The 25,752-nt window shown below is 39.3% G+C and overlaps 1 protein-coding gene across 1 annotated transcript in view; it reads left to right on the top strand.

Annotated features, from left to right (window-relative positions):
* pex14 (peroxisomal biogenesis factor 14) overlaps positions 1-25,752 on the top strand; it is a 58,070-nt gene that overhangs the window by 19,327 nt on the left and 12,991 nt on the right. The window contains exons 3-6 of the mRNA XM_057319807.1: positions 7,986-8,070; positions 16,988-17,107; positions 19,875-19,960; positions 23,401-23,503. Coding sequence (XP_057175790.1) covers positions 7,986-8,070; positions 16,988-17,107; positions 19,875-19,960; positions 23,401-23,503 — 394 coding nt within the window. The remainder of the gene's footprint in view (positions 1-7,985; positions 8,071-16,987; positions 17,108-19,874; positions 19,961-23,400; positions 23,504-25,752) is intronic.

The raw sequence follows: 25,752 nt of genomic DNA, 5'->3' as shown, positions 1-25,752 counted from the left end.
CATCTTCTGAGACATGCCTGAGAGCCGCGGAGGCCGGATTGAGATTGCCCTATCTCTTTGTCTCCTTGCCTCTGTTTCTTGTCTTTCCACTTGTGCTATCTACTGATCTTACTTTTTAAAACTTTTCTCCCTTTAGTCTTTCTTAGCATGTAGCTTAACACACCATATTGGATCTTTATCTCGGTACATTTTTCTTTTACTCATCTCCGGCCTCTGCCACCCTCAGAGTAATTGTTAGCAGGGTCACCAAGCAAAAGGGTCACGCAACCGATTCTCAGCCTTTTTTGAGGACTGCAAAACTGTTGATCCACGACGCGTGATTAACGGCACGAGCTATTGAATACGAGCTGTCGTGAGATGATAATGTCACCCGAATGTCACAATCTGTCTGCCAGTGGCGTGGCCATCTTCTCACAGTGTCACATTTTGCTTACGCCTAATCAACTAACTAGTGGCAAGCACATTTCCCTTTTAATTGTCTGAGTACTATATGCCTATTAGTCAGTTTAGTGTAAGAGGCGGTGGAAATTTTTACATTTTGATTGCTTGTGTGTGTGTGAGTGGGCATAAGGAGTGAAGTCTTGTCAATGCACTGGTATCTGACAGGGAAGTTCTTCCGTATGCGTAAACACAGTTCGTGAATTGTGCGGTTTGGACACGGGAGCGGCGTTGTTGCCATTGGTGGCGTTTTCGTTTCGCTTCAATTAGCTAATTGGATGTGATGGGTGGTGGTGTCTCTCTGAATATGAAGGACAAGGATCCAGTGGCGGTTTAAGACTCCTTTGTGTTTATCTAACGAATTGCATTTTGTTATTAGGAATTGCCAGTGAGTCATGAATGACATGAGGATGAGTAAATGATGAAATAATTTTTATTTTTGGGTCAGTTTTCCCTTTAAGGTCCAGAATATTAGAATTCAGGTAAGGCTAGTCTGACTTAGGCAAGTATACAACAACCCAGCATTCTCTCTCTCTCCCCCCCACACACACGGTTAGTAGTTCTCCAGTCCCCCGTGTGCCTCTCTGCTGTTCATGGGATCTGTGCCCGCGGCTGTGGTCATGAGGAGGTGCTGTTCCCTGGTGCGAGAGCTTTTGCTGCTGTCATGTCAAAGGAACATCTCGCTGGTGTCACCATATGCCCCGTCCTCCTTCTCCGCTTTATTTATGCTATAGAGCACACTGTAAACATCACTCACAGCACCTCGCTTATTAGATACCCTGGTGTTNCTCTCTCTCTCTCTCTCTCTCTCTCTCTCTCTCTCTCTCTCTCTCTCTCTCTCTCTCTCTCTCTCTCTCTCTCTCTCTCTCTCTCTGTTTACACCCGGCTCATTTGCAAGTCAGAGACATTTTGAACAGCCCGTCACCAAATGTCATCATTGACTGTAAAAGTAGAGAAAAAAACGCCTCAAATTACAGGAAAGCAGCACTGCATTAAAGAACAAAGAGAATCGATGGCAGTACATTAAACTTTATACAATTGGGGTGGGGGGATCAACTAATTAAAATTGATTACTCATGCTTTGTAAAAGTGTTTCTGAATTAAATTATTGTATGAAAACATTTTGACCAATTGAGGAGCTGAGGAAGTATCCATTACTGGATTACTGCTGGAATATTTGCGGTGAGCCGGGCTAAGTACCATTTTTTCCCCTTCGCTGGTGAGTCCAGGGGCCACCGTTTCATCTCCTATTATCTCTCTTTTTCTGACTTTGGCAATCCGTCTTCTCACAACTCGCATCACGCATTTCATATTTTAGAGGATATTTTTCAAAGAAGCTGAATTGAACTATAAACAATATGTCTGTCCTTTTCAAGCGGCAATTTGTATTTATTAACCAAGTTAATATGTCAGATGTGGTCATCTTTTTTCCAGTTCTGAAGAGATTTAATAAAATGAACACATTGAAATGGACATTTTTTTCCCAAAGTCCTTCAAAGTCGCAGTGAAATGGACATTTAAACAAGTATTAGTTCTGCATGGAGCACCTCAGTAAGCCAGTTAAATGTTTCTGACGTGTAATTCTGGCACCATGAATTCTCGGCTCGCTCTCATTAAAGAAAACAAATGATTGCACGTGATGGCTGGACGTATCTCCCAACAGTTAATAATAACGATTAAGATAAATTTGCCTCACATTAACAGAAATGTTTCCAGCAAATGCTGTGCTTTACCGTGTTCTATTGATTAACATGTTAAGAGGAAATATTTCAGGTCTGTAATCGAAAGTATTGAGTACTAGTTAGGCTAGTGTTACAGATTAGCTTGAGCTGAGCGAGGAAAGTCGCTGACGTATATCTGTTTGTTGAACTTGTGTATGTGCACAGTATGTGTATCAGAGCCATCATACACATTACCGTGCATGTGCCCTTTTGCATTTTCTGTGTCTATGATTGATTTTTTTATTTTCTGTATAAAATATATTTACACTACATTACTACTTTAGTAATTACTATGAGACATATTTGTTTCAGTTTAGTGTTTCTATCTTTGCATTGCATACAACTGCATTATGCACTTTTTGCATAGTGTGTTGGATCAAAGTTGACAAGCATTTTTTAATACTTTTTATTTTAGTTATATATCGCAAAACCCAGTGACAAACATAAAGGGTGACTAATAATAATGGTTTATGACAAAAAATAAAAACAACAAAATATAGAGATACAAGGTTTCAGAAGGACAGCCGTGATATGCTGGTTTTTCAACAAAAACAAAATTGAAAATTTTTTCATTTATCAGTTTTTTTTCTGCTTTTTTGTTTTAGTGGTAGAATTCGTCGTTAAAGTTCAGAACATTCGTAAAAATTTGGCGTCATCATGATTTAAATATCAGCTCTGTAGTGCGCTCCATCCACTTCCCAGCACATGGAGAATGTGTGTCGCTCTACTTTATCATCAGTAATGGCTCTTTTTGCATATATCTATTTATCACGAACGTGACCTTTTGAAAGTGGATTTGGTTTCATAAAGAAGATGGTTAAAAAGATAACAGACTGAGATTTTCTTTTTTATGCACTTTCATTCTGTAGTTCACAGCCATAAACAGCCTGCACAGTTACACTGAAGTCCGGGCAGAATGACTTCTGGAATCTTTGTGATGATGAGGAAAAGGGCAGAACTTTAAGGACTGCCATAAAAGATAGAGATTTCTGTCCTTCGCAGCCAAATAGAAGCAAAAATGTGTTGATGCAGTGTGATACAGTGTGAGGGATGGTAAAGGTTTATTGATATGTGCTATGTAATGTATGTGTCATATGGGTGTGTGGGGCTGATCAGTAAAGATTGATTTTATACAGCTGTTTTAGATGAACTCTCTCTCATGCACACCGGGGCGAGAGTCAGAAGGGACGGTATGATACAGGATTATATCGATACCTGGGTCACAATGCTGTGATTACGTTTAGTGTATAGTTTTTCAAAACTGTCATATATTGCAAATATTCTTAGCTCGCTCCTATTTTAGATGTTGAATCGAAATAATTGATTGTGCAATAATGTTCCAAGTATAAATGTTAAAGTGGTTAATCTCTTTATTCCACAAATGTATTTACATGTAAAAAAAATATATTTACGTTCTAAAAATCGACCTCGCTGGCACGTGCGTTTCTCTTGGCCGCTCTCAACGGAGTCTCGTCTGTAAAGATCAATTTTAGCTGAACCTGTCATAATTAGAAGGGCATTTTAAGATCTAATTATTAAAGATTAAAAACGCCGTTTTGTACATCAACCTATCAAGCGTTAAGAGGAATCATCTGACTGCACAAAGCCCTCGTGCCAATTTCAGAAACTCTGAGAGCTTAAAGCGTCGTAGATATCCATCTATGTCGTGGAATCATTCACGAGGGGTTAATTAATATAGAAAGTCGGCTACAATCTCTTTCACGCTCTCTCTCTTCTCTTGAAACCATTGTTTTGTAGGAATCTGAGACCAACCTAACACAATTGGATCAGTGTCTATTAGGCCCTTATTATATCAGGGGTGCTTCTTCACAAATGTACAGGGCAATTTGAAATGAATTGATTCACGCTGAGACTGGATCTCTAGACCTGCTAATGATTTCCTTTTAGCTTCCTTTACCCTTTGCTTTTAAGTGCCAACTTATGGCCCCCACCTTCTGCTATAGCTCTATAACAGAGGGGTCATTACTGTCAACAGTCCTGTAGCAGCCGTACGTGCATTTTGTCTATAACCTCATTTAACGCTTTTACACCGGCTTCATGTGAGTTTAAATATTAAGTGCACAAAACTCTACAGAGAAAAAAGAGTTTTGTTAAACTTCTACCGCAGCCCCTCTCCCAAGGTGAGTCTTCAAGGTTAGCTAAACAAATTGTAATGCAGAGGTACAGTACACTGGTGTGTCAAGAGGCCGTTTTTTTGATGAATGAATGTCAATGGAGATGCTTTAGATTATTGAATAAACTGATTATCACAATTAAATAACAGCCTGTAGGCTAATCTAAAGTCAGTTTTATTTGGAGTTTACTTCAAAAATGTATTTTATAACTCATTTGTGATGTCAGGGCTATGATTTATATGAGGTGCACATGACAAATTGATAGTTGAACGCATGATTCACATATATTTTAGTATCTTCACAGTACTCTTGGCATTTTATCAACCAGCTTACTGTAGGTTGCTTTTTAAAACAGTATTAAAGGAGTTTCTTTCTATTCTGGGCTCTTATTGGCTGCTTTTTTGTATAAATTATTTGATCCAGATATACAGTATTTCTGATAATATATATTTTTAAATCCTTTCTTTTTTAAATATTTTTTTATGTTTTGTAATGAAATAAATTAGTATGGTGGCCCAATTATATTTCTCCCAACATGACTAATTTCAAACTTGCAGACTTAAATGGAAAGAAGTTTCAGTCAAGTGTCCCTAAACAGTAATGTAAATTTTGCCCACTTGTACTTTCGTTCAATAATAATGAAATTAGTAAAGCTGAATTATGTAACTTTTTTAAATTGGTCAGACAGTGAAGAAAAGGCTGATAAAGAGTCACTCATTAACTTCTGTTAATGCAGAGCTGTAAACTATACAATAGGTGGCTTATTATCTAAAATACATAAATTGTAGTTTAAGTTTTTATTTTATTTGTTTTGTAAAATAAAGTAATACCAAATTATTATTACATATTTTATAACTTTTGACTGGTAGTATATAATCAATCATAAATCTAATCTGCAGTTTCCTTCCTTCCGTTTTTCTTTTTAAATATATTACACCCTTAATCTTAAACTTTAATCATATTTAAAGAAAACGGAAATGGGCTTTGCCCTAAATTTTTGACTTCCCTAATAGGACGTTTATATTTCCTTCATCCATTATATCCAAATAAGGAGTCATGGCCTTGACTCATCGTAGACGATCAATATCATCATGTTAAGGGGAACGACCACCTCCTCCAAATTTAAGGTGAGTGTTTGAGAAAAGTGCTCTGTTAAAACTCGGTCCGATCCAAACTCAATAACCAAAGACGTACGATTCGCAGGACCTTGTCCAGTCATCATGTTTACGGCAGGCATGTCTCCAGACGTGGCCCTTAATGTTGCTCGGCCCCTATGATTGAGTTTTCACCACTTTTTAGGTTCCACCTGACACTTGGTCATTCATCTCATTTGTAAAGATTATTGGTTAGAACAGGGAGCACTTTCCGTGCATTAGCAATTTTAGCCTTACAAGAAACACTAGAAAATAATGGTTGATTAACAAAGAGTATTTACTGGTATTCAGCAAAGAAACACGCGCCCACCTTTTTAATTTGAGTTCATATTTTGCTTGCTGAAGCGAACGCGTCTTGTACTGACACCGTGATGCAGTTCTACCCCTTAAAAGCACAATTGTGCGCTGCTACCTTATACGACAACGAGCATGATCTATACGTCAATAAGTAGACAAGACTAAAAATCTGGGCAATGTGGTTATAATTGATTGAGATGTCTGGGTGGAACTTGCATAAAGCAGCCGTGTCATCTGAAAAGAAAAGCACTTTTCTTCTCCCCAAAGATCAAACGTAACACTCTTGAAAAATAAATGGACATCGCCCTCATTTGTTATCCCACTTTAATCCCATCTTTTAAAGAAGTGTTTACAAGAATGCTTTGCCCCTTCCATCCAAGTAAAAGCTAGTCTCAGTCACAAAAAGGAGTCGTATTTCAAACAGAGGTGCTGGGATTTTGACCCCTTTGTCTTTATAATCTTAAATGAAACATCCGTTCGCCTTGGTTTTTGCTGGCGGTGTCTCAACTGAGAATTTTCTTTTCCTGTAAAATGTGATTTACAGTACGTGCCGCGCGCGTCTCTGACATCATTTTTGTGTAGCGAATAAGGAAATTGATGGTTGATGCAATTTACGTGATGTTTATAGAGCGAGCAATGAAAAGAGAGAAAAAAGTGTTTGTGGATCGTAAAAGGCGCTTACTGCGTGATTCTCCAACTTTACGTTTAATACTCGAAGACCTCATACATACAGATTTTTATTTATGAAACAGTTGTTTTTAATGTGTTTTGTCAGAGGTTCATATGCAAACATCCCAATCCACCTGTCACAATAAAGGTTCCGGGCGAGTGATTTTAATTCGCCTTTGGTCTGTACGGGTATCCAGATATTTCCGCATCCCCTGCGTAACAACTTCGCTCCATTAAGGTCACGTTAATCTGCAGTTGTCCCTCGTGTTCTTTGAAACCAGGTGTGACTAAGATTTTGTTCTTAGCAGACGCTGACTCAATCATACATTTTAAGACAAATGAAACCTGCCCACTAGGTTATTCCAGTTACGGTAATCATAACCTCACGCCGTTCCCTAAAACGGCAATGCCCCGCATGTTCATCTTCCTGCCCCAGCCAACAGAGTCAAAGTTCTTGTCCATAAATTTAAGATGAAATCAATACGATGCGTTTTTGAAAGGAAAACTGGGTCCCTGAATCACTTTGTCTTGATTTGTCGCCGCAGAATTATACGGACGCTCGGCGGGCCCGACTATTACACATTCTTCTCAGCCCGTTTTCAAAATGCAGTCCTTTTGGATTGAAACAGGTCTTTAGTATATGCAATGCATTACCTAAAACGGATTACCACAGACAGCGTGCTCAATCACTTTTTATCTTTTGCTGCTTTAAGAAAAAGAAGAGTAATCAAAACCTTTCAACCTATTAGAGAGATGACTTTTACAATTGAATCACAGGGACCACAGGTGCGATAACGAGGCAGCTCGGCTTTATCCTTGAGTGTGCGTTCCCCCCTCTATCTCCAGATGTTATTTCATGTTTATCTGTTCTTTAAAAGCACCACTTCAGATCCCTCAATTCAAATTCACGCTATAATGGTGTTTGAGGAAGAGACCCTTGTTTAATACTAAGGGAAGAGAGCTAAAGTAGCGGATCTAGGCGCATCTCGAAGGGAAAGGCAATGGAATCGATGAGCACGCCACTGCACTCCCAACTACACGTGTTCTGAAGATATTTAATTTTCTTGTGCATTAACACTCAGTCATTACAACATGCAGCCTAGGTGATTTGATCATAATGCATTTTCTTCTTTAAGAATCGCTGAAGTTTTTAGCCAGGTATTCTGCAGTTATTAGATACAGATGGGCACTTCAGCATTAAGTATAGATTTTCAGTCCCTGCTCACTTAAGGCAAGGAGTTTGTCTTAAAGAGGATAATGGCAAATTAAACTCCATACCCCATTTGTTCAGCAAACCTTGATGGGATAATTTTATAACTGCTGATTCACTCATTTCCTAGATTTATCTCTAAAGTGGTTTGGTGGTCTGGCCTCCATGTACTTATTGGGAGGGGGGGGCCTTTTTTATAAGTTCCTGTAGTTGACTGATGATGTACCTCGGAGAGTTGGAAATGTACAATAATTCAGCCGCCTTGCAAGAATTCTTGAGACGACTTCTCGTTTACCGACGACTTTGTGTAGCTCATTTCTGTCTTTTAATTTAAGACGTCTTTATCTTTTTCACCTTACAGATTGCCACGGCAGTGAGGTTTTTACAAAACCAGAAAGTTCGTCAAAGTCCTTTAGCAACCAGAAAAGCTTTCTTGAAGAAGAAAGGTGAGTTTCTGAATCTGATCTGAATGTTTTTTTAAAGAGTAGAATCAGTGTGGTTTTGCATATTAAAGTGATAGTTTGTCCAAAAATTGACTCATCTTCATGTCAGGACAATTTTCGCACCTTACTTATCCATACAATGAAGGTGGATAGTGACTAGGGCCTGTCAAGCTCCAAAAGGACAAAAAATATATTCATTCATTATAGTAATGAATTTGATTAATGCACAATATTTAAAGTCTTTGAAACCATATGATAGCTTTGTGTGGCGAGCAGGCTGAAATTTAAATTGTTTTTCATCTTACTTGACAGTTGTGGTCACCATTCACTTTCATTGTATGAGAACTTTTTTTGTTCTATGAAAGAAAAACACTGGCTAATTTTGGATGAACCATCCCTTTAAAGACAGCTCAGTTTGGGGACTAAAACAGCATGAAGTCCAAAGTCCACTTTGGCCCAAAATATTCACGGGATGAGGTCATTTGCTTTTAAGGGTCAAAGGCCGAGGCCATTGCATACCCTGGAGGGTCAGGTAGGGGTCGATGGGACTGCAGAGAGCTCGATCCCAGCTGTGTGGATAAATGACCCATCAGCCGGGACGCTTCTTTGGGATCCAGAAAATTAATATTGACAAAGCCTCATGCACTTTCAATGGAATTGTCAATTATGCTACCTTCCAGCATTTTAAAGCTTTTACTTAATTTAGCTGTTATCATAAATATTAAAGCACTGGAATGCATCGGAAAGTTTTATCGACCAGAGAAGTAACGTGTTGTGAGCATACATATGCATTCACTCTAAATTCAGAGCAGTTTAGGTATCAATCAATATGTGTGTTTGATGCATAACCCACCGCTATCTCTTCTATTGCACAAACCCCTTTCAGATCAGATCGCCGGCTTGAGTGTGTGCTGGATGGAAATCAATTCATACGCTGTATTTTGATAATTTTTTTTAGAAAACCCAGCACTGAAAAAATGACATTGTGGTGTTTTGTGAATCGCTTTGGGGGGTGTAAATGGAGAGGCACACAGTAATCTATCTCACTTTATGGCTTATTTGAGTGTTTTGCAAGCAGGTCTTAAAACTTTAAAATCAGTCACATAAAATGATGATCACTTCAGTGCTGAAATGCATATAATTTTTTAAAATAAAATATAGTCCTTCACAAAGGTCAGATTAGTCTCATCTTGATTACATTTAAGTTTAGCAAGGTCAGCATTGTCCTTTATAACTCAATAACTCATCTGTCCCTGCAGAGTATTGATAATTGTAAATCTTACAGCACAGCCCTGCTTATCTGACAGTTTCATGATTTATTTTTTAAAATAAAAATAATTTTGACCGTTTGGCTTATCATACCCTTTAATCTCTGTAACTTGAAAACTAAATAGGATTTCCAAATCAAAAAAAGTTTCAAATTTTATCTAGGCATATATGCACATGTAAAGAAATCGCTGAATTAATGGTAAAAGCAGGTGGATTTAGGCTCTGTTTGGTGCTTGTAGAGGGTCCTAGAAAAGCAATCCTAACTGGTGGAGGTAACCAGAGACAAAATCCATAGTTGCCGGCTGCTGTTGTTCACATCACTGATCTATTATGACTTCTCAATATCTCTAGCATTTTTCTTGGTCACGGCTTCTTGTTAGGAGTAGTTCAGCTTCATTTATAATTCACAGCTGGGTAATGCAGCTTAATGTGCAATATGTTTGTGATAAAATTCTGCACTTTGATTTCTTTTGAACATTTACATGTAGGATGTTATACAGTTGCAGGTATTCATAGATTAGGAGCATTTGCATTATGTCTGTGTTTTATTACAAGCATATTTGGTGTGGTTCAAATGCATTCTCTATGGGGTCTGTTGGTGGATCAAATATTAATATGTTACCGAACCACTGTTTCATGATAGGTCAACCCCCCCGCCATGTGAAGTTAGTATTGTTCAATGGGTTCCAATGATCCACATAAATACAGCTGTATGATAATGCTGCCTGAATCACATTTTATTTATGTCAAATAAGAAAGGGATTACACAAGTTTGCAGAACCTGATGATTCAGAATTTGAACATTTTTGTGTGAAAATGTTAAATTTGTAAAAAGTTCACGAGTTAAAGAGATCACCTAACAATTTGAGAAATGTCTTAATGTTTTGTGTCCATACAATAGAAGTCAGTGGGGTCCAGTGTTGTTTAATTGCCAACATTCTTCAAAATATCTTCTGTTGTGTTCTGCAGAAGAAAGATATTTTTGTTTTTTCGGGTGAACTATACCTTTAACATGGTCAATGTTACAAATGAGCCTTTTTGATTAGTAATTTTTTTATGGCTTTCCTTGTTGTTATTTTTGTAAAGAAGCTTTATATATTTCCAAATTCACATTTTCAGTGTTTGCGACCCCCCTCTTTATTAATACATAAAGTATATTTAATTCACACCCTCATATCTTTGTATATACAGAATGTATGCGTAAACAATGTATATTTAGATAGCCCTGTCTGAATGGCAGAACCAGGTTCTACTAGAGAACGGGGTGAACTCGGTACTCAGTATCATGGCAATGTGCCCCTAGGGTGAGTTTGAACAACAATGGATCCATGGCTGGAAGGCTCTGCCTTGTGGTATCTCTATTTTAATCTGATGCTGTATTTATTATGCGGACATTTGGAGATCTTTGAATGAGGACACTATTTCCAGGTCACTGGCCTTTTAATTACCCGTCCTTGCAACCGTGTTATTGATAGATCTGTGAGCACAAAGCTGTTTACAACCATAGTATACGAGTTATCATCAAGGCTATATTTCTTCCTTTTTCTCGTCTCCCGTACGATTTGACGAGATGATTTTGCTGCAATATTGCCGCTTGTTGAATAGTTATGAAAATAAGTTCTCTTCAATATTCCCTCAATGGATGTTCCCTATGGGACCATCACGCCATCAATCATATGACTTAATTAACCCAATATGATTTAGGAATGATTTGTGCGTACAACGTACCATTTATAAAGTCTATCGTTAGCTCGACAGAGAACGTCGTAAGCGTGCATTTCGGATTAAAGTCACAATGACCCTGGTGTTTTAATTGCGAATGCAATCGGCAGCAACCTTTTGTTTAAGTGCAAACGTTATTTTTTACCTCTTTTGACTCGTACCTCAAATGGCAGAAGATCGTAGGCTTTAAATCTGCATGCGCTGGAAAATCGTCTTGTGTCAGCACCGAGCCATTTCTACTGAGCCTCACCTTCAACAATGTAATTATGTCACAATGTTGTATCACTCTGAAAGCAACCCGTGCAATTTGAAGGGTAGGAGGGAGACTAATCTAGAAACAAAGTGCTGAGTAATCTTAAGCCAATTTCTCCTTATTAAATTTCTCCTGAAATTTACCATTTTCCCAGAGCCCTGCTGAGCTCACAGAAGCAATTTTGACAAGCTGCTCCGTATGTTGTTCCTGCAGTGTTTTCAGCGTCATTGCTTAAAACGTTAATTTGATTGACGTTGTTCGTAGTAAAGCGTTTTAAACATGGCAGTCGAAATGAAGGCTCCCTAGTTATGAAGGTGACCTTTCATTTTCTCTGTTTATTGCTAATTCCTATTAATTAAAGATAAGGTTAAGCCAAGGTTGTAATTGTTAAATACATTTTTTGTTAGTTATTAGATTATAAAATGACATAACAGTTTTATCTATGGTCCGCGAAAGAGTTTCGTTAAACATTCACCAAAAGCACCATTAATATTTGGTTTTGTCTCACTACTCAAATACTATTATAGGCTCACTTTTGATTTGGTGCCTGTCATGAAGCAAAGAAACACTAGATAAAATTCCTTATCTTCTCCTATCATTAGATCTCCCGATCGACCTCTGCAACCCCAATCTCTTACATCACCCAAAAGAAATGCATCCATCCTTATTTGTAATCTAGTTAAATGACTTATTTATGCAAATACTTCTCAGATTTGCTACGCATTAACGAGAAATGTCAAAGCCCACATAAAATAAAACAATACCATCTTCTGGTGGAGTGGGGAGTTCAATTGGATTCCTCCAGCAGGCAGCCGTGGCGTCGGGCAGCTGATGAAGGGGAAAATAGGAAGCACTTTGATTACATGTTGCACCGTCTTTACACAACAATCTCTCCTACACGTATTGTTTACATGCCGTTATGCTCTAATCCGCAATGACGGATACCTCCGTTACGTCCACCCCGTTCTCACTTTCTCTCTCTTTTCAAGGGGAAGCTGATTGGTCTCGGTAAGCATTCATAGATATGTGCTAATGTTTTCTAAGCAGGTCATTTTACAGTGTGAATTGTCAATTACATATCTCTCAGCACGATGTGGGTGGATATGTTGTTATTATGTCAGCTTTGGTTGTGACGGGTTTTAAACTAGAGCTGGTTTGAAGAAAATGTGTGTAATTGCTGCCTTTAAAGTTGAGAGAGACCTATGAATTACCTGGTAGGTTTCATCTATACAGCGTTTGGTTTGACGCAGCACTCTTTTTTTTCAGTTTCTGTGTTTTTTAAGAATCGGCTGATTTTTTTATGTCGCAGCTTAGATCAGCTTAATAAAACGGTGTACTTCTTAAATCAATAAGTCTAAATTCCAGATATTCTGCTGCATCGCTGCTAAATATACTGCGCCATGGTGAAAGAAATGATGGTAGAGCTTAGTTGTGAGTTTGCAGGATGAGAGGAGTGTGATGAGAGAGAACTGGATGGCGTACAATTATACGTAAAAATAATAAGTCAATAAATAGAGCGCGCAATATTTGGCATTAGTGCATTCTGGGACATCCTGCCTTATCTTTTGTGTTTCAAATTGAAAGATTAGAAACGAGATGTAATGCTGTTTCCCAAGAGAGTATCTCATGGATTATCGCCTGTCTGTACAAGTGCTGTGAGTAACTTCGTTTCTTAAAAAGCTGCATCTATAAACTTCGGGACATCCAGAGCGATGCAAGCCGCTGAGCCTGATGCCCGGATCTCTGACCTCTGTAGTGTTCCTCCTGTAGTCATTTCATTATGCTCAAAGGGCCGTGAGGGACATTGGTGTGCTGTTGATGTAATGATACTCACACTATGAAGGTAAAGATATGGTTCATCGTCCCAGATATTAATAGGAAAGTATTTGCAAGAAAGGTGATGGGACTCACCTCTTGGACAGAAATGGCAGTGACCAAGGCCTGCACAGAAGACAAAGGGATTGGTGCGGTTATAAATTACTCCACGGCGCCACCTAGGCCAGTCGCTGTTCACTTTGTCATAGACGGAAGGTGATAAAGCAGGAAAATGAGACCAGAGTGCTCTTTTTAATACATAAATGAATACGCTATGAGAGGTGTCATTATTCAAGGCAAGCAATTTTGCGATCTCAAGCACATGGACTTGACATGTGAAATCTCACTGCGAACAATCAAGAAATGCTCTCGGGCTCTTTATAACCCAGTGACCTCCATCTTTTTATGACCCTTGGTATTTTTCTTTATTCAATTGGATCTTGAGAATTTACTTGGTATTCACCCAGACACAATTTAATTCAGACAGCAGTTATCTTTAAGAGCCAAAATGTTTCCGTAAGCAATTTTAGAATGTCCCCGTGAGCTTGTTCTTAACCTGTGAAGTTCACAAGTGCCAAAATTGGAGAACTGCACTTTATGGCTGGATGAGTCGTTTCATCACTCTTTGAAAAAAAGGACAAAAAAGCATCCTGAAAATAAGAGCCCAGAAAATAGAGCCGTAAATAATGTGGAGAGCAATGGGTTTTCCTTTAAATAAATACCGATCAGGTTTATGTTGAAAGACAATAGAAAACGTAGCCCAGATATGCAGTTTACAGTATTTATAGCTGTAATATCGCAGTGCCACCACCGTAATTTCATGCCCCAATGAGAATGGCAAGGTCAAAGCAAATGCTTCGACTGAGCATCTGCTAATATGGTGACTCATAAACAGGCTCTGCGTGTATCAGGTGCACCAAATAATACAGTATAATGAAATACAGAATAGCTTTCCATTATTGTTCCTTTTTTTACGGTGTCGTCATTAGATGTAATTTATGTCTTAAAAAATTTATCTGCCGGCAGGTCGATTTGAAATGGGGGTCCGAGGGGTCATTCTACAGGTTTTGGATACTAATAAATTTCATGTTTCCTTTTTATGTCCTTTTCCTTTTATATGTAAAATTAACTCTTGTTGCTTTTCTTTTAAATTGGATCTCAAAGGTCTTTCATTTGTCATCCTGTTTTCTTTGTAATAAAGGCATCAGATGGAAATAAAACAGCTGAGCGAGTCCAAAAACCCAAATAAGAGCGAACGTGTTAATAAATTTGCATGCGTCTTATTCTGATGCCCGCCAGACGCCTTTGTAGTTTCGCAGGGGGGTGCTATTTAAGAATTCAAATGACATTACAAATATGTACATATTTGTTCATTATGTCCTTAGACAAACCTCTTTTACGCACAAACGTCTTTACGGCTCTTTTCTGCGAGGTGAGTAGGAGGAAATGAAAGGGGGGCCTCCATGTCTCATTCAATAAGTCTGCCACCATCCAGTCTGGTGTGGTCAGATGAATGGAGAGTCCTGGGACACATTATTGCTTATTGGACAGTACAGACTGACTGCACCAACTCAGCACATGGCCCTGGCTGCTTCCTGGTACTTTGAATGCCATGCAAGACAGGATGACCAATATTTGCCTTCAATTATTCAAGATTTTTCAGGGCCATTTCACTGCCCTCCCCCTTTTTAACTCCTTTTAACTTTGACCTCAACCTACAGAAGAGATTTCAGACTATACGGTCATTTTAATGGAAAAGGTATTCATTTGGGGCTTCAAAAACCTTTATAAACTCTGAAATATTTATTTATTTCCTTAGAAAACATTTAAAATGTTAAAATGTCATTTATGTTTTGCTAAAGGGATAGTTTTACCCATTGGTTTTGTAACTTGCATTGGTTTTGTACAATAGAAGTAAAATGGGTACCGCTATTATTCGTTTACTGACATTCTTCAAAATATCTTATGTGTTCTGCAAAAAAAGAAAGTCATACAGGTTTGAAATGACAAGAGGGTGAGTAAATGATGACAGGATTTCCATTTTTGGGTGAACTATCCCCTTAGGTCTTGTGGCTTATTGATTCATTAAACTTGTATTTGCCAACAATTATTTTTAAATTATGGCTGCTAACCAATATTAATTCTCATAATATTAATAAAAATCCATTTACACTTTAGAGCCATTTTTTATAGATAAATAAAAAAAATTAAGTAACAGGCACCAAACCGTCATAATAATAAAAAAATTGGAAATGAGTAAACTGTCTAAAAAACAGATGTCAATCTAATTCCAAAGACCTGATAAAATACGGATAATATCAGCAGTAAATAATACAACCTTTCCTCTGCTGTGGCATCTTTGCTGTGTTGTTAATGTGGCTCTGTAAAGTGTGACTGTGATTTCATACTCAGCAGACAGGGCTGAACAAGCTCAGGTTCTGTTCTCTGCCAAGCTCGCAGCTCTCTGCGCTCTGTTTAAGCACATGTGGCAGTGGCATTTGCCACATTTATGATGTGTGTATTACAGCGCAAAAACAGCTTGCTGTCTGCTCTTTAAACAGCTCAATTTGGAGCAAAGCTCAGCCTTTTGGCTCCCTGGCAGGCAGCCGTGCTGTATGAAAGCACATGAAATAGAGTAGAGAAATGCCCAGGGGAATATCTTCAGTAAACAGAGAGGGAGAGAGAGAGAGAGAGAGAGAGAGAGAGAGAGAGAGAGACTAAATAGGCAATGACAGACGTCATACACTTGAGTGTGCTGTGGACAAACAAAGGTCAGCTTGAGTGTATGTTTTGTGGGATACAGTAGATTTATTAAATTGATAAGTGTAAGTTACGGTTTATTAGAAATGTGAGCCTTTTTAAACCGTGGGCTCTAAATGGAGATGTTAAAGGTTTCCGGTTTTATGTGCCAATTGTGGAAGAAGCTTGTAATGTTTTCTTCGTTTATATACCTTCATTAAATGCCAAAGCAGAAGTACATTAGACTAACAGGCTTTTTCGGCCTTTGTCTTTTGCTTCTCCTGTTTTTCCGGTTTTTCCTTGCCGTCTGCCTTGTTACGGCTTTGTTAGGGTCCATATCGAGCTGCTTAATCAAGACAAGACACAGACCAATAACAGCGTTAGAAATAAACCTGCCTTTTTTCCACAAAAGGAAATATTAATATTAGATTTTTTTCCTCCTCCTTCTGTCATTTTCCATCAGGGACCTCTGTGCAATTTAATGGCCACTAAAATCATTAAAAAAGATCTGAAGATTAAATTATATTGGCATTTGCAAAATTATGTAATACATTTACATTACAATGAAGAAATTAAAATAATGCATTTTATCTGTCTGGGGTTTCGCTGAGCTCTACCTGGGGAAATATAGCAGAAGGAAATGGACAGGCTCTGTTCTTGAGATCCGAGTGTAATGGAGAGGAGCTCGGAGCTTTGGACCTCCAGAGCTGTTCGTACCGGCTACTTCTGCTGCCTATAGTGCCATTAACCCACTTTTCTGAGTTTTAATCATAAGTTATTTGCCAGGACAGTCAAAGACACGTTCCTATAGGTGTCCACGGTTATACTGTTGCACTTGGACACCATGATACTGTTGTGTTTTACTAGAGCTGTCATGGTTATAGTTGTGATGAATGATTTAATTGAATGTTTTGTTCATGTAAGCTTAATACACAAACTGTGCCTACTGTATTCACATAATATAACATATTACAGACCTCTGGCTGGGTATTGTCGTTATTAAGAATGTAGTGTATTTCTATTATTATTTCTTGACTGTAAGCATTTTGACATGCAGTAGGCAGTTTCTAGGCATTTCTGGAAGTTTCTGACAAATGCACGTCATTTTTTTTCTCTATGCAGGTCTGACCGATGAAGAGGTGGAGTTGGCCATCCAGCGAGTCGGTAGTACGGATGAGCAGCTGGCCGTCACCGTTCCGGGCCCTGCACACATCATCCATCCGCTGTCCCCCGTCCCCTACAGTGAGTATTACCCACAATGCTCTCTGTTTGGACACGTGGTCTTCCCTGTAACCCATCCACCCATCCTCTGCTGTGTGTTTTCCATGCCGAAATGCTCCTTAAACATGACTCATCAAGTCTAGTAGATTTTCTCGAACAAATGGTGCGTGACTATATTAAATGAGTCCTCCATTGAAGACGTCTCCACTCTGCTCCGGTAATCCTGTTTAAACCTTTGCCTGTATATCAATTCAGAACAGGCCAAATGCATAGAAGTCATTTCTGGGAAATGTGGAATATCACGCTGACATTTTTACAAGCATTCCACAAACACAACTATTACCTTAAGCTGGTGGTTTTATTCTTCTTTCAGAAGAGCCAGAGCGGCAGGCAACTTCCCATTTGCCTGGGAGCGTAATTAATTCCATCACGTCAGGTGACGGCGTGGCCTTACGACGTGATGTCCGTTACGACAATCTCTGCGCGTAGCCTACGGGTTTGGCCCGGGAAGGGTCTCTTTCTCCGTCCTGTATCTTTATTACCTCCACGGGTTATGAGCTCCTGCCCAGCCGCTGATTTACCAATCGTGGATGAAGTTCGCATAATGCTTAACCCGTATGACAATGATTCCAGATGTATTCCACCCTCATTTATTGCCACCCCGTCCTTGACTCCCCGCCATCTCATGTTTTGTAATGAAAGTGATGTTGATAGGATAGCCATGCAGTTAGGCTCCAGCCCCACTGGAGTGGGGGGTTTTATATCAAAACGGCTATGAGAGAATGGCATAATGAGGGAAGAGTGTGGAGATCTTCGTGGGGGTCAGCTTGGAAAGAGGGGGTCCCTCTCTTTGATGTCCTTGTTATAGGGACGATGCATAGGAAACCGCATCCATCTCTGTCGGTGTAATGGATACTCTGATCTCTATTTTCTAGCGGCAGAAGGACAGTAGGGCCTTCTATGAACCCAATAAATTTGAGAGCAGATTGGAAAAAAGGGGAATGGAGGCCAGGCTCACTCCTTAAGTGACCAAATAAACGGCTGGAGTGGAAAGTGGAGGTGGTGAGGTACTGATGTGGAAGAGAAGCTTCGTTCGGACCTTAGTTGAAGTAGGAGAGCGGTCATGGACGGCTAAGTTCAAGGACTCTGAATTTCCCTCAAACTGCCATTGAATGTGTCTTACACACTCTGGTAAGGGCACCGAGGGGCTAGTACTTACGAAATTTGCTTCTGTAAACATAACCATACAAACATTTTGAAAGTGTACATGGTGGTGTTTTTAATGCTGATGACTGGTAAAATGGTGCCATGTTTGTCTGCACCTCATACAGTTAATAGATCTGAAATCTAAGACGTTGTCTCTTTACAAGCCAGAGAAAAGTGCTGCTTTGCTAGTATATTAGAGAGCATGGCTATTTGTATTCAGCAGAGCAGATTCAAACAAATTACAGTAACACACCTGTTCTGTAGACCTCGCTATTTTACAAAATGGAGCATTTTGTATCTGACATGTTGACCTGCCAGAGCCAGGCTCGCTTTAATTACTTCTGTGTTTGGATGCCGTTAAACATTTGCATGATAATTTCACCCTCCTTTCTGTCGGCAGAGCCTTGCCAGGTTGCCCAGGCGTGAATTGAAATGCCTACTCGTGTGTTCACACGCTGGCTAACGTGTAACGCGAAGGAATATTTCACCCATTAAGGAAAATTCTGTCATTGTTTACTTACCCTTATGTCAATCCAAACCTATTTTACCCACAGAACACAACAGGAGAAATATGTAATGTACCACTCGGTTCTTTGTATAGATCAGATTTAAAAGATGATTTGTTCACAAATCAGACCGCATCACTTCTCTTATGAACATGGAAAGAGAAGGCAGGGACAGGGGAAATCTCATGTTTACTCTTTGCATAAGTACATGTCTTGAGTACATGCTTATCTTTTGTGAAGTAAATGATGACGGTATTTGTTTATATTTGTCTAAACCATCCTTTAACCTTTGAGTTACTAGGTTCTGAAACTGTGCTCTGAGTTTCTCCAAATGCCTTATGGTTCATTTCCTGATACTTACGCAAGTTTGACAGTGACATTTGGTTTTTAACCTATTGATTCACTTACAGCTCTACATGTTCACTTGTGCTTTCCGTTTTTTCTTGGCTTTTTCGGGTCCCTCTGTAGTAAAGAAACTCATTTTCGTTTTGTCAGTTTTTGTGTTTTTTGTTGCATCTGCTAGGTCAACCGTCTCAAGGGGTGGGGAGAGACTGTTTGATGTGGACTTTCATTTCCTGATAGTACTCGCAGTGTTGGTGTGACATTCACACCCCATCTCACCGCTTGTGTGCACTTGTTTGAGGTTTGAGCAGAAACCGTGCAAGCGATCTTTTAAGCGATTCTCATTTCCATTCCTTTAAGATCACAATTACACTTAACAGAGCCATTTTCCCCTCAAATATTGTAAGTGGGAGTTTCCATTGTGCTCAGTCATAGCTAATGAAATGGCTCATCTTCTGTTTTACAGTAATGATGAGAAAATCGTTGTGTTTCTATTTCTTTCTTTGCCCTCCCCTCTTCTGTGAATAAGAACACCAATTCATTTACCTAGTTTCATCAGATGAATATTTGACATCCAGGGACACAACTTTGGTATCACACATCCTCATCAATCGGACATAAATCTGGTTTAAAAATTAACATTGCTGAGTGAAGCCCATTGAACGATGTGTCAGTTACAATATGCATTTTCTCCAATAGTCAAGCTTGTCGTGTTTGTCTGTATGTCTCTGCAGGTCACCCAGGTTACAGATGGAGAGACTACGGTGCCCTTGCTGTTCTCCTGGCAGGAATGGCCTTTGGCTTCCATCACCTTTACCGGGTATGTATGTGTCGCCTAATTCTCAAAATGTGTTTGTTATATCGAGAACTCAAACCTATTCCCATATTTCTGTTTTTACGTGAGCGTGGATGACAGTGATTACATTTGTGTTACATCATCAGTATGAGCTCATCGCCACGCCTATTCCTTGACATACTTTTTCCTTTCGGAAAAAAACGGTGGGCGTCACTCGCCCTTTTTTATGTACTATCACCACACGATTTTATATGTGGGCACAAAGGAGTGCATGGGGGGAGACCCCATTTCTCGGTGACAGTACACCCACACTGCCCATATTGGTTTGTGGGCTTAATTACTGTATTTTATAAGGGAAATGGAACACTGGCAATAGGATATGAAACTCATGTGATGTCATCAATAGGAGTTCATTTGTGTGTGTGTTTAGGTGACACTGGTACAGTGGAGTTAAGGCTCTAAACACCATTTCATTTCAGTCCTGTCCACCTCTCAGCAAGCACAAGAATATAACTGCACAACTCAACAGTATGTCTGCATGACTGCGGTTATGCGTCAGAGGCTACTAATGTTTTGAGTCACATTTCGCAGTGTTCTATAGCGTGATACTATAGCTTGTCTTACAAAAATGTGTTGTTTTTAGAATGTAACGTAGCACCTGATGGCTAGTACTTTCATCCACCCCCTCACTGTTTCACTTGCGTTTTCACTTTCTTGTTAGTTACAGTTACGCTCTTTTACAATTGCTCATACACTTAGGAATCATTAAACTTTGGTGCGTAAAACATCCCACACTGTTACAAACAGGAATGATTTCTCAAAACACATAGCTTGGTGGGGAGAGCTGTGTTGTGTTACTTTTGCACACAATCAAACATTATATAATTATAAACAATATAATTTTTGTCCAACGTGCAAGACACTTATCCTACACTTACCGGCGCGACGCTACACGACAAAAGATATTAGAACCCATTACAATTTTACATTTTGTCTAAGCGCGATGCGTCCGGTGTAGACAGTGTTACACTGAAAACCATCCGAAAATAACCCAAAATAAAAATACTATCGTCATTTGTTCACTCTTATGTCACTCAAAAACTATATGTAACTCTCTAACACAAAAGAAGCTATTTTGAGAAATGTCCATACAATGGAAGTCATGCAGGTTTGGAATGACATGAGGATAACTGCTCCTTAAGAGCAATATTCCACTTCCACTACTCCTATAGTGTGCACTATAGTGCCTTATTATATCTACATCTTATGTATACATGCATATAACACTACCTCTACTTACTAAATTATCCATTTGCACAAGTGTACATACAATATGTTTATTCTACTATATACTACCCTGTACAATGTCTCTTATATGTTATTATCCCCCATTTTCTGAAATAGTCTTTATTTTATATATGCACAATTTAGAATCTTTTAGACTGTAAATCGTATTATATTGTATTGTCATTGTGTTGAATGTCTGTACTAGAAGCTTCCAACACCAAAGAAAATTCCTTGTGTGTGCAAGCACACTTGGCAATAAAGCTCTTCTGATTCTGATGAGTAAATGATGAAATAATTTTTATTTTTGGGTCAGTTTTCCCTTTAAGGTCCAGAATATTAGAATTCAGGTAAGGCTAGTCTGACTTAGGCAAGTATACAACAACCCAGCATTCTCTCTCTCTCCCCCCCACACACACGGTTAGTAGTTCTCCAGTCCCCCGTGTGCCTCTCTGCTGTTCATGGGATCTGTGCCCGCGGCTGTGGTCATGAGGAGGTGCTGTTCCCTGGTGCGAGAGCTTTTGCTGCTGTCATGTCAAAGGAACATCTCGCTGGTGTCACCATATGCCCCGTCCTCCTTCTCCGCTTTATTTATGCTATAGAGCACACTGTAAACATCACTCACAGCACCTCGCTTATTAGATACCCTGGTGTTGACACTCATTTCAGTTTTTTCAACTTAAAAGTGTTTATTACTCATACCGGTGTCAACAACGGTTGCGCTGCTGTGAAAACCTGTTAAGGCCAACTGTTTTCCAGACGGAGCCTGCACACGCACATTGCACATTACAGCACCCAGCTATTCACCAAATGTCATGTTAATCTCCCCGTCTATTTTCTTGTTGTTCGTTCGGGGAAACAAATCAACACGTGCGTTTGGAAATAAAAATGGATTGTGCATAAGTCGGGCGGCAGCTAGCAGAAGCGCTAACTGGTTGACCTTTGGTGCTTTTTCTCAGTGTTTGGAGATGTTGTTCTACAAGGCTTAAACTCTGACAAGCAATTGTCCTCAGAAGGTGACATGTTTAAATGGAGAAGCCAGCCTGTGGGCTAAAAGACTTAATGATGTTGAACCCAGAGTCATGCCCTGATGCTTAATTCTTGGCCTCGGTGTCAGCCATCGAGGCAAATTGCACTGGATGAAGTGAGAAAACCGCAAGACTTTTGAGAGGGATAAAAAAACAAAAGGCCCTTGTTTTTTTCAGCATGAATGCAGGCCCTGAACTGAATACTGGCAATAGCTTGGTATTTAGCAATAGGTTTTTGTTTTTAGAAGCATCAAAGTAGTTTAGTAGCAAGCTGTTTTTTATTATTGTGCAACAGGACAAACTGCAACATCGTTTTTTCACTGAGTATTTTTTTTCACTATTTAGTTAACTGCAACTGTATATTATTTTCTTTGTTTTTTTGGATAATAAACTGTATAGACCACTTCATAAGACGTAAACAAAGCTGGTCCAACACTGATCCAGAAGAACTTCCTGTTTCAATTTTCAAAATCAACTACACAAACATTTGAACAAAATACAACCAGAATATTTATAACCGAATCAAAATGTTTTAATGTCCTAACTTTTAATTATATAAATATTTATAAGATTTATAAAATACTAATAATCAAATGATAAAATGAAACTGGAAATGCTTCTGGGCCAGTGTTTAAATCTTGCAAAGTGGTTTACATTACTATCAATTTTATTTGATGAAAAAAAAGATTTATCTACTTGTTCAATGTCTTCATCTTACTTGAGATCTTTCAGAAACCCTCATTGTTTTGTGCCAGAAAAACACAGTTCTATGATCAATTCAGTCAATTCTGCGAAGTAGCTTTTTTGTTAGTTGCTTGTGATGCTAACCACTTTGTTCAAATTATAGTTTGACTTTGGTTTAACTACTCTAAGTAGCTTTTGCTTTGGAAAGCAACATTTTCGAAGCTGCTTTCCCATCTGTTGTTCGCCAACAGAGTAAGAAATTGCTTTCAAATCAGTAGATGAATGGATTTATGCACAAAAAAGGGTTGAGCGAGGTTTACTTGAAATTCGGTTGGCCCACGTTAATGCTAACAGACTAGCCCTTTGTCTATTTGTCAGCGTGTAGCGGCAGAGCGCGCTCCATTCCTCTGGCCCATTTTCCCTGTTCCTGAGTGGAATTCTAATAACGTGCCGTGTTTTTAATTGCAGAAATACATCCTTCCCCTCATTATGGGCAGCAAAGAGGACAAGAAGCATCTGCAGAAGATCGAGAGCAACATCGCGGATATGAGTGGCACGCTGACACAGACAGGTGAAGATTAATATCTTCATCACTTTTTCCTCCTTAACATTTTCCTTCATTTATCCGTCGCCAAAATCTGCTCACATTTTACAAATGACGGTCCTGTCATTTCGCTTTAATTTGAAATTGCTTGTTTACTGTCAGCTCAGCTTCAATTAATTACGTTTCGCTGAAAAGCTCTTAACCTCGGAATATTAATGAGGAGAAGAGGAATGACAGCGTTTCTTTTTTTTTTTGCCTTCTTAACTGCGTGGCAAGAAAGTTCATTTTAATTTTCGGCGTGGTGGCGTGGCTCCCCGGTTAGGCCCGGAGCGCGCTGGTGATTAAGTGTGCGGTGACAGGTGCGTCTTGTGCCTTGGACAGGTGAGGAATCTCAGCTAGTCTGTCAGAGAGGGATGTCCCTCCGCCTCTCTCTCCTCCCCCTTCTCTTCCCCCCCCTCTTACCCGCTAAGCAGCCTGTGTAATTAAACATCCTAGTAACCATGAAAGCGGGACACTTCCAAGAGAAACTTTGTCTTGTTAGTGCTGCAGTCGACGTGCAGCTGGGTGGCTCTTTCTGAGTGAATGAAAACTCACTCGTGCAACGTGCAATTTTTTTTCTTTTACTTCTAAAGAAGGACAAGACGGGACACGACGTTTATTTTATTATGGTGTTTGCAGGGCAACATTGTATTAGTATTCCTCTTTTTTTTTGTAATTCAAGTAATGGAATGGTCTCTTAATTTTTTCCTCAGCTGAATGTGTTAACCAGAATGATTTGTAAACTTTACGTCTTACACACAATTCTTTTGTTGCTATTTTTTGTTTTGCCTTACATTTGAATTAAAAAAATAAGTGACCTTCCCAGTGAGACTGAACATATTTACATGTAACACACAGTATGTAAAGATGAAACATTACATGCAAAGCAGGTAATTATGACTTTTAATAGACAAAAGACTGTCCCTGGTGTTATTGGGAAGGTAGACTTTGTCAGAGTACACCTGTCCTTAAACTTCTTACATTATTTACTCACCCTCATGTCATTCCAAACCTGTATGATTTTCTCCCGTGAAAAATTGAGATATTCTAGGAAATGTCTCTTGTGTGTTTTGTGTCCATACAGTTGAAGTCAATAGGGGCCAATGTTGCTTGGTTACCAACATTAATCAAAATATCTTCTTTTGTTTTCTGCAGATAAGAAGAAAGTCACACAGGGTGGCATGTCACAAGGGATGATCAAAAATATATTTTTGGTGAACTATCCCTTTAAGAGATGTTGACTTTTTATATAGACCTAACGTGAATCTGCACAAAGCCTTGCAAACACCTGTCTGTATGGTCTTCTCGTAGCCCTTGTTTATATTATAAGAGATTAAAGTAAGCAAATTTGGGGCATATAGGATAAAGCCTGTAGGCTGCGTGTCTCCACGTTAATCTTACATCCCAGGCTTTTGTAGTCTGGTTTGGGGAGGGTTTACCAAAAGGCCACTCAATTGCAAGCCATAGCGTGCAAACCTCGTGTGGGTTTCTTTATCTGATTATCAAATGAGCCATTTTGGTCCATATATGCAAAAAATCTCTCCTTTGTGTTACGCTGCTGGTTTTTAGCAGGATTCCTGTTTTGTTTAGCGTCACATTCAGATTCAGATGATAAGAGTATTCATAATGTTCTGGGCTGGATCTGCTTTTCATATTCGCTTTGTGAAACACTTGTTCTCTTTTCTCTCCTTCTGTCCCTTCCGCCTGCCACTCGCATTCCCTCGGAAGATCCGTACCTACCCCCAGTCATTCAGTCAGTCACGGCGCTGATCTAATTTGCTGTGGCTGCGGCAGCCAAGTTGCTATTGTAGTTAATGACTGTTTCATTTAACAGTTTGGGAGAGGGTTGCAATTACAGAGCGAGTTTCCCCCTCTTCTCACAACATGAGTAATAGCAAGTGACTGCCGCTCCTGCCAATTGCCCACACTCCTTTGTTAAAGTTTGTGTTTTTCTCCAGCGCCAGGCGCAGTGGAGTGATGTGTTCCTTTAAACGTGGCTCCATTGCTCCCGTAGTCCGTAACTTTCCACACGCAATTAATGAACGGGCCTCGGGAGCGCCTCGCCGCACGCGGGCTGTAATGGAATTGCGCTGCCTGTTTTGGTCTCTTTGTCTGTGGAGAGCATATTGGTGACCAGCTGGCCAATAAAGACTTGGACATATGCAGTGTACATTATATTAAGGTATTTACTGAATAATTTACGCTATACACACCGTCTCTTTTCCCGCAGCAGCTGT

The sequence above is a fragment of the Triplophysa rosa genome, linkage group LG21 (genome assembly GCF_024868665.1).
Source record: "Triplophysa rosa linkage group LG21, Trosa_1v2, whole genome shotgun sequence".
NCBI lineage: Eukaryota > Metazoa > Chordata > Actinopteri > Cypriniformes > Nemacheilidae > Triplophysa > Triplophysa rosa.
Note: the sequence above shows the minus strand (reverse complement) of the source record. Positions and strands in the feature narration are given on the sequence as shown.